The 9,985-nt window shown below is 34.9% G+C and overlaps 1 protein-coding gene across 1 annotated transcript; it reads right to left on the bottom strand.

Moving 5' to 3' along the window:
- Positions 1-951: 951 nt before the first annotated feature.
- On the bottom strand, positions 952-3,601 carry LOC107794364 (uncharacterized). Its single transcript, XM_016616844.2, has 4 exons — positions 3,327-3,601; positions 2,701-2,839; positions 1,795-1,928; positions 952-1,708 (listed from the first exon to the last, which is right to left on the bottom strand). The coding sequence occupies exons 1-4, from the start codon at positions 3,497-3,499 to the stop codon at positions 1,087-1,089; spliced, it is 1,068 nt and encodes a 355-aa protein (XP_016472330.1). The 5' UTR covers positions 3,500-3,601; the 3' UTR covers positions 952-1,086.
- Between the last annotated feature and the right edge of the window lie 6,384 nt (positions 3,602-9,985).

Here is a 9,985-nt window from a genome sequence, read left to right as displayed (position 1 = left end):
GCAACAATTATCAGAAAATGATACCGAAATGCACCAAAAATTGTAAAAAAATAAAGAAAAATTATTTTGCTTTGGGATTTTGGGAATAATCATATTTAGGGCAAAAATCACGTGCTCACACCACCATTCTATAGAACTTACCTAAGTCCATATTTATCCCATATAGAACTCAGGACAATTTGAAGTAACAGAGATGGACTTTACCAGTATTATTAACTCAATCCTAGATAATTCCAAGTGAAAAAAAATAACAATAAACAAATTTCAAGTTGATTACTCGGTCTACAAATTAAATGAGGATAAGCACTTAAATGACTAATAGAAAAGAAAATCTGACATACTAATGCATTTATGAATCAAAATGAAGGAAAATATGTGGTTGTTACCTCTCAACAGCTATTTTTGAGAGGTATTTGCACAGATATGCAAATCAATACGGATTTTGCCGTTAGTGCCAAGCTTTACAGTTCTCGTAAAGGACCTTCTGAAGAATGAAAAAAGGAGATTCATAGGCCTTTCGTTCCTTAGCAATTCGTTTCAAACTCAAGTCAGTAAATTTTCCAAAAGGAAAATGCATCAATATTCGAATTCTGGTATTATATGGACTGAAATGTACTGAGACTCTGTGTATGTGTATCGACAGAGAGAAAAGACGAACGACGCTGATTCCAGAACTTATCTGGAAAATACGAAGAGAGATGTGTATATATATGCTGAACAAGAGCGTACGTATAACAATTAAATTTGTACGCGATTTTAAGGATATGTAGATTGATTCAACACAAGTAATCAAGAGTGTTGGATAAGCGAAATAGAAACAAGATAAATAACCAAACCAGTTTACGTTGAGTCGGGGTTCGGATTTAGGCTTAACAGTATTTTCGCCCTCGACCAGACCCTCAATTCGAAGCCAAATATATATCTATGGTTAAAATAAGAACTTCTAAATAATTAAGAAGCAGAGAAACAAGTTTGTATTGCCTTGATATGTATGTTACAGTGTCCATTGAATAAGAAACTTCCACTTTATATAGCAGGGGAATTTTACCCTTATTACAATTCTAAAAAAGGTAAAAATACTCCACTTCAGACAAAAATAGGTGAGTCTGTCAAATCAATTATTTCAGGACAAGCAGTAGAAAGTCTTATTTTCTTGCTGTCTCCACTTACCTTGTAGCATGGAGGAGTAAAAACATCAATAACCTCAACTTCACTAGACAAACCAGCATGAATGCTCTGCTGACAAAGTTCACCACCAAATTCTTCGTCCAATTCAAATATGTCCCTTAAGTTGTCTGTTATACTATAACAACCACTTTGAATTGAGGATGGTGCGTTCACCGGCGAGTCAATGATAATATATGTCTGCTCGGGATCCTCTCTATGGGTTGAGCTATTTTCTTCAGCATGTTCGTAAAGTTCTTCTCTCCAATCAAAATGTTCAACGATATTTTCTACAGCGCTACTAGCAGAACTATCAGAAGTTGTGGATCCTGCAGATCCTTCGTCTGTTAACTTTTCACTGCTCCCCAAATAATCTTCACTGTTGTCCCAATCATTGGTTGTATACTCATTCTTGTCAATTCCTGTATAACAGGGAAGTTCGTCCAGCGCACAAACTTGGACTCTCATGTGCTCTGGAATATTAGGGCAACCAGCTGAATGCATCTTGTATTTTGTGGAGAAGAAATTTACGATGAGATTTAGGCTGAACATAGAAAACAAAACTAATGAGACAAAATTCATTACGGCTTGTAAGTCCACCTCAGGAAAGCTGAGCAATAAATTTCATACCTTTGCCACTCAGGGAGAGTAAGCATTGTATATGCCAATTTAATCTTGTTAGCAACTCCTCCAAGAGATTTGAACGATGCTGCTGCCTGTCTAACTGCACGGGATTCTACTGGATGCTGCCACGCCCACTCAAACTGCAACATTCAATTAAGAAAACAATTAAATTGATATCTCCTACCAGCTTCAGTTGGTCTATCCTTAAAGCAAATTCAGGTTACAAAGGGAATTTGCATAATGTAAAGTTTCAAAAAATGAACCTTTTTGTAACATCTAAAACCTCCTGAAATTCCAACAGTTTGCGCTATTTCTCAATTGGTTCACTTGATATTAAGTTGAAAATTTCCCCTTTGTTTATTTCACATGAGAATTAAGCCAACAACAAACATTGGGGAAGTTAGATTTTTGCATTAAGAGATTCAATGTGAGTGATCAGAGGTAACCAACTAAATTCATGGTTATGAAAACAGTTTGTAGCATTTGGATTTATTTTCAGCTTTCTTTTAAAAGTATTATGGTCTAGGGATTGGTTCCTCGAGAACTATGTGCATGTTTGGATTTGGGTTCTGAAAATTGGTTTCTCGAAGACAATTTGTATACTTATGTATAGATTTGATGGAAAAGTATGCTTTTTAACTTTTTAAGTAAGATATATTTTTGCTTTAAGTTCCCACAAATTAATCTTAGTTTCATTTTTCCAGGTAGTGTAACTAAACAATAATACTCTACAGCTATTCAGGACCTGATTGACTTTTTTTTTTATCTAAATTCTATTTCAAAACTATACATCACAAATATTTCTAAAACAACAAAAATGTATTACACAGCTGTTACCTAAGGCCAATTTTGAAAAACCAAATCCAAACATGTATTATGCACATAGCTAAAGAACACGGGAGAGAGAGGTACCTGGAGGGCAGATACGTTTGTTGGGAAGCCATAAATGCATAAAACCATCTCCCAAGGACGCTTCTTCTTTGTCCTGAAAGCACCCATCCTCACTTCTCCATTGTGTTGTCGTATTCTACGGCGAGGATTCACTGTAAATCTGCACCAACGATGGATTACACTCCTGTTCTATTCATGGATAATCCATTCTGTTCGAGAGGAAAATAATTTTTTATTTATTACTTGAATTTAGGACTTTAAATATAAATTAAAGGATATCAACCTGCAGACAACAATAATGTTCAAGAAAAATAACCTGGTTGCAGAAAACAATTTTAAAAAAATTCAAATTTTCATAAACCTCTCAAAGAACAAATTTTTTATGGCAATATAGATGATTATCATTTCAAATTAGGCAATCTGATAAAAACTGTGCGAGGAAAAAGAAATAAACAAGATTTGCGGAGTGTTAACTTTAATTAAATTTGGATCTAGGAAAATAAAAAAGAGAAAGAAAATGAAAGGGGATAAGATGTAACGAAGTAACCAAAGCTCCCCAATCGGAACCCTAATCTGATGGATTTCATTATCAGTAGCTGTGTGCCAATGATTAGAGCTAATTGACGAGAAAGAAAAAGGAAACGAACCCGATGTAAGTGTGGCCCTTGAACCTGGGGCACATAGACGTTAGCAAATAGCAGGCGAAGAATCTGCTTTCTGCTCCAGCTCCTGCTTCAACTTGTTCACCCAAATTCACTTCTTTTCCCTCACATCTTCCTCCAGAAACTTTCTTCTGCTCTCTCCCCTTCCGTTTCCCCATCTCTCTCTCTCTCTCCTTTCTCTTTCTCTGTGCAAACAGCGGAGCGTTTGGATTCCTTCTGATCACGTGAAATTCGACCGTTGTGATGCGGGTTTCAATTTTCCCGTTCCTTATGTTACGGCCTTGTGGGCCTCGTGACATGTTCTGGGTGATTGACACGGTTGGTCCTGGCCCAATGTTTTTAAAATTAGTGGTATTTAGAAAATAGTCCCGACCAGCATACAATTATTGCTCTTCAGTACCGGATTGATAGAGTTTATGCTATATTTATTCTACTTATTTGTTAAGTTGTTCATCAAATCTATCGAGTTGGCATACTTTTGCATATCAGGGATTTCTCTACCGGATTGGTAGAGTTTATGCTATATTTACTCTACCTACAGGATTGGTAGAGTTTATGCTATATTTACTCTTCCTATCTGTTTAATTTTTCATCGAAGTCTACCCCGATTGGCATATTTTGTAGTATTTGAGCCCAGTTCCCCTTTTTGATGCTTCCTGTATATGTGTTTCTAGTTTTGAGGTTTGAGGGTTGATTGATTTGGCTTCGGGAAGGTGCGAGAGTGATTTGGAATGCTGTGTCATTGTTGGAAGCTTACGCTGTAAGAGTTGATCGAGGTTTGACTTTTGTGTAAACGACCTTGGAATGTTATTTTGAATATTCCAATAGGTTCTTATGGTGATTTTCTATTTAAGCGTATGTTCCGAATTGAATTTGGAAGTTCTTAATACGTTTTGGTGCTATTTGCCAAAAGTTGGCAATTCTTAGGAATAGAGAGTTCATAATTTGACCGGGAGATTGACTTTGGGGTTATCATATTCGAATTTTGGTTCCGAAAGTTTGAATAGGTTTGTTTAGTTATTTTGGGACTTGTGTGTAATGTTTGGGTTCGTTTTAGATTATATAGGCTTGAATCGGACATTTGATTGAAAGTCGGAAATTATGAACTTAAGAGATTGAACTTGATCGACGATTCATAGTTTTGATGTTAATTTCAGTATTTTGATTTTTTGGATTGGTTATGGAAATTTTGTATCAAACCACCACTATTATCCTTAGCCCCACGGTGGGCACCAAACTGTTTACTCTTAAAACGGATAATAATTGAATTTGTACGTGGTTTAAATGATACGTGGATTGATTCAACACAAGTAATCAAGAATGTCTGATAAACGAATTAAAGATAAAATGAATAAACAAACCAATTGTGACATTAAGGCCAGACTTGGATTTGAGCTAAACAATGGTTTTGTCCTCGACCGGGCCCTCGATTCGAAGCCAAATGTATATAAAGAACGGTGATTAAAATAAGAACCTTTCAATAGCTAGAAAACAGAGAAATGAGTTTGTATTTCCTTGATATGTGTGTTACAATATGTCCATTGAATAAAAAGTTTCTCCTTTATATAGTAGAAGAGTTTCATCCCTAGTACAATTCTAAAAAGGGTAAAAATCCTCCTTTCTCATCAATTACTGATACACTACTGACATCGGGCAAGATCCGCGCCGTAATATTCGATTGGGTGAGATTATATCACAGTCCTCTGTTAGTCGTGTGAAACTTTATAAAGTGTTGATTGAATCCCCGGAAAAGTTTTCTGAAATTTTGTAAAGTGTTTTATGTAAGTTATTTTTCCTACGTGTGTGTGGCCCAATAGGTTTAAGGCACATACTTAATATTTAATTAATTATTAAATCTCATCCGTCCGATTGGTTACTTGATGGACGTACCAGATTAAGTGAGAACCTCTATAAATTAGTCCTCTCCCCACCCATTAGGGTTACCATATTTTTATTCTCTCTTTCATCACTAAAGTCGGCGGTAACGTAAAGTTAGGGCAAGGGGCGAGAAACCGATTACCGATTAACGCTTCCGCTTCAAGATAATAGATTCCGCTTCAGATATGTTTTCTGTAACAATTTTGTGTAAGATTATCATGTTCAAGATCCTGGTGTAAATTAAATTTATGCTTACATATGGTATCATGAGCATGGAATTTGAACTGATAATCTTCGTTATGAAAGTACTATTTACGAATAAAGCATCAAGAAGCATTAGACTAAATTTTCTATCTGTAATGGCTTATGTTACTGCAGTGATTAGGGGAGGAATTTATCCTTAAGATACTACGGCAAATTTTTGTGGGGTTTTCCCAGAAGAATGATTCTCATAGAAATTAAACCCTAGCCCACCGAAGAATACTTTGAAAAAAAAGAATGAACTTATGTGCTTCATTTTTTTTAATGATTATTTTATTGAAAATCGGTGTATTGAAATTGAATTTTTTTATCTTTGATACTTTAATAATTTATCAATGGCTTCAGTGAATCACTTTGCCCAGTAAACTTGTTCTTCTATATGTTCACATTCGCAAGTATCCTTGCCACTATAGATTTGGGCTAGATTAAATTTAATTTATTAATATTCATAGTTTATTAATGTTCTGGGCATAATAGTTTACGTTTGTTACCGTGGGATTTTTAATGTATTATGGACCATTAAGTAGATGAAATTAAATTTCATCTTTGAAGTTACCAGACACATGTTTTAAGATTGCACCTTGGCCCTGCAACAATAATTACATAGAAATCCATCATAATGTGTTTATTGTGATATGGTTCTTATTATTATATATATTATGTAACAATTAATGTATATGTTTAAAGTTATATAGTTTGTCAGTCACCAAAGTGATCAAACTAGAATGTCTAAAATATTTACATGCGTAAATATTTTTTGTTATGTTCATTTTATGTGTGCATTTATGTTTATATAGTTTGTTAGTCACCAAAGTGGCCAAACTAGTATGTTCATGAAAAGTTTGCATACATAAAATTATAGTTTATCCATGAAATTAATGAAATGCCTATGATTGAAAATAAATGAATAAATTAATTTTCACTATTGCTAGAACTTAAGGATTTACCCAAAGGTGAATCAATTATTCTATGATTAGTGAATATGATGAGGTAAATTAATATTCTTAGTCAAATATATATTGTTTGTCCAAAGATGGCATATATATTTGGTTAAAAATATTTCATTACCTATTAAAAGGCTAAATGTCACTTAAATTATGATAGTATATCGTAGTATTTACCCAAAGGGGAATTGCGATATGCTTTGACTGTTTTGTTGAATCTATATTGATTTGTGAGTATGTATTATCTATTTTGCAGCTATCCCTTTTAATTCGCTTTCTTCGTCTGTTACTGTGTTCAATGGATTGAACTTCTCTGAATGGCGTGAACAAGTCCAGTTCCACTTAGGTGTGATGGATCTTGACTTGGCTCTGCTAAATGATAAGCCCGCTGCCATTACTAATTCGAGCAGTGCGGATAAGAAGTCTTTCTATAAAGTATGGGAACGCTCTAACAGGCTAAGCCTTATGTTTATGCGAATGACTATTTCCAACAACATTAAGAGTACTATTTCACAAACAGAAAGTGCCAGGGAATACCTGAAGTTTGTGGAAGAACGTTTTCGTTCTGCAGATAAGTCTCTCGCTGGTACACAAATGGCTTAACTCACGACCATGAAGTTTGATGGGTCGCGTAGTATGCAAAATCATATCATCGAGATGACTAACATTGCAGCAAGACTTCAGACCTTGGGCATGAAAGTGGATGATTCCTTCTTGGTTCAGTTTATTCTGAACTCATTGCCTCCTGAGTATGGACCTTTTCAAATTAACTATAACACTATTAAGGATAAGTGAAATGTTAGTGAATTGTCCAGTATGCTTACTCAGAAGGAGTCAAGACTGAAGAAACAAGGGAGTCATTCAATTAACCTCATGGGTCACGGAGCTGGTAAAGGACTTAAAGTGAAGGCCAACAAGTTCAAGAAGAAAAAAGCACTTGCTAAAGCTCAACAGGATGCTAACAAGGAACATAAGGCAGATACCTGTCGTTTTTGTAATAAGGAAGGACACTATCAGAAAGATTGTCTGAAACGTAAAGCTTGGTTCGAAAAGAAAGGTACAATTAGTGCTTTTGTATGTTTCGAATCAAATTTAGTAGAAGTTCCTAATAATACTTGGTGGCTTGATTCTGGTGCAACTGCTCATGTATCTACTACGTTACAGGGATTCCTTACGATCCAAACTACAAATCCAAATAAGGATTTCTTGTTCATGGAAAATCGTATGAAGGCTCCAATTGAAGGCATAGGGACTTATCGTTTGATCATGGAGACTGGACGTCACCTTGATCTATTACAAACTCTTTATGTACCTTCGGTTTCTAGGAATTTGATTTCTCTTTTAAGACTTGATGTTTCCGGATTTGATTTAAAGTTTGGAAATGGATGTTTCAATTTATATAAGAATGCTATTTTTTATGGTTCTGGTTTTCCTAGTGATGGTTTATATAAATTGAAACTCGATATTGGTTTTTCTGAATCCCTTCTTACTATTTAACATAATATTGGAATTAAACATAGTTCACTAGATGAAAGTTCTGTTTACTTGTGGCATAGACATTTGAGTCATATATCCAAAGAAAGGTTAGAAAGATTAGTAAAGAATGAGATTCTTCTGAATCTAAAGTTTACTAATCTTACTATATGTTTGGATTGCATTAAGGGAAATCAAACCAAGCATAGTAAGAAAGGTGCCACAAGAAGCACCCAGCTTCTTGAAATTATACACACCGATATTTGTAGACCCTTTGATGTTCCATCTTTTGGTGGAGAGAAATATTTTATCACTTTTATGGATAATTTTTCATGTTATGGATACGTCTATTTGCTGAAAGAAAAATCTCAAGCAACATATGCTCTCAAGGTGTTTGTTAATGAGGTTGAAAGACGATTAGATAGAAAGGTGAAAATTATTTTGTCAGATAGAGGTGGTGAATATTATGAAAAATATAATGAATCAGGACAATGTCCAACTCCATTTGCAAAGTTCCTCGAGGAACGTGGCAGATGTGTACAATATACTATGCCAGGAACACCTCAACAAAATGGTGTTGCAGAAAGGCGTAATCGAAAACTTATGGATATGGTTAGGAGCATGATAAGTAATTCCCCATTACCTAAATCATTGTGGATGTATGCTCTTAAAATCGATGTATATTTATTAAACAGAGTTCCTAGTAAGGCAGTTCCAAAGACCCTTTTTGAACTGTGGACAGGAAGGAAACCTAGTTTAAGGCACTTGCTTGTTTGGGGTTGCCTAGCGGAAGCTAGAGTTTATAATCCACAAGAAAAGAAATTAGATTCTCAAACAGTAAGTGGTTACTTTATTGGTTACCCAGAGAAATCTAAAGGGTATGTGTTTTACTGTCCAAACCATACTTCGAGAATTATTGAAACCGGTAATGCAAGATTCATTGAGAACGGTGAAGTTAGTGAGAGTGTTGAAAAGCAAAGTGTGAAAATTAAAGAGGTGAGGGTCAATATTCTATTACCCAGAAATGTGCCTACTTCCACATAAATACCAAATATTATTCCAGTTATTGAAGAACACTTTGACAACACCGAACAACATTTGGATGAAACACTTCATGAAGAAAATAACTCACAAATATCTGACACAAATGAACCACAAGAAATACCATTAAGAAAATCTCAAAGAGTTAGAAAATCGGCTATTTCGGATGATTATGTGGTTTATTTGCAAGAGTCAGATTTTGACATTTGTCTTAATAAGGATCCGGTTTCATTTTCACAAGTCATAGAAAGTAATGAGTCTGACAAATGGATTGATGCCAAGAAGGAAGAGTTAAAATCCATGGAGTACAATAAAGTCTGGAATCTTGTTGAATCGCTAGAAAGTTCTAAAAGAATCGGGTGTAGAAGGGTCTTTAAGACCAAACGCAATTCAAATGGCAATATTGAGAGATACAAATCCAGACTTGTTGCCAAGGGTTATACTCAGAAAGGAGGCATTGATTATAAAGAGACGTTTTCGCCGGTCTCAAAGAAAGACTCGTTAAGAATTATTATGGCTTTGGTGGCTCATTATGATTTATAGTTACACCAAATGGATGTGAAAACTGTCTTTCTTAATGGAGAACTCTAGGAGGAAGTTTATATGGACCAACCAGAGGGTTTCGAAACTAAAGAAAAAGGTCAAATGGTGTGTAAACTGAAGAAGTCAATATATGGACTTAAACAAGCCTCACGATAATGGTATATAAAGTTTAATGATACCATAACATCTTTTGGATTTGTGGAAAATACCGTTGATCGGTGTATATACCAAAAGATCAGTGGGAGTAAGTTTATATTTTTAGTCATATATGTTGATGATATCCTACTTGCTGCTAATGATTTAGGCATATTGCATGAGACTAAAGATTTTCTCTCTAAGAATTTTGAAATGAAAGATATGGGTGAGGCATCCTAAGTGATAGGAATAGAAATATTCCGTGATAGATCACAAAGATTATTGGGATTGTCTCAGAAAGGCTATATCGAAAGAGTTCTAGAGAGATTTAATATGAACAATTGTTCAGCACGAATTGTTCCAATTCAA

The sequence above is a fragment of the Nicotiana tabacum genome, chromosome 1 (assembly GCF_000715075.1).
Source record: "Nicotiana tabacum cultivar K326 chromosome 1, ASM71507v2, whole genome shotgun sequence".
NCBI classification, from domain to species: domain Eukaryota; kingdom Viridiplantae; phylum Streptophyta; class Magnoliopsida; order Solanales; family Solanaceae; genus Nicotiana; species Nicotiana tabacum.
The sequence above is the reverse complement of the archived record's forward strand: the minus strand, read 5'-3'. Positions and strand labels throughout refer to the sequence as shown.

Excerpts from the sequence above, each read along its gene's own strand:
- LOC107794364 (XM_016616844.2), bottom strand. The coding sequence starts at position 3,499 with ATGGGGAAACGGAAGGGGAGAGAGCAGAAGAAAGTTTCTGGAGGAAGA. Across the intron at positions 2,840-3,326 it reads AAGGGCCACACTTACATCGG|ATTTACAGTGAATCCTCGCC; the intron begins GTTCGTTTCCTT and ends TCGTTGGTGCAG. Across the intron at positions 1,709-1,794 it reads ACTCTCCCTGAGTGGCAAAG|CCTAAATCTCATCGTAAATT; the intron begins GTATGAAATTTA and ends TTCTATGTTCAG.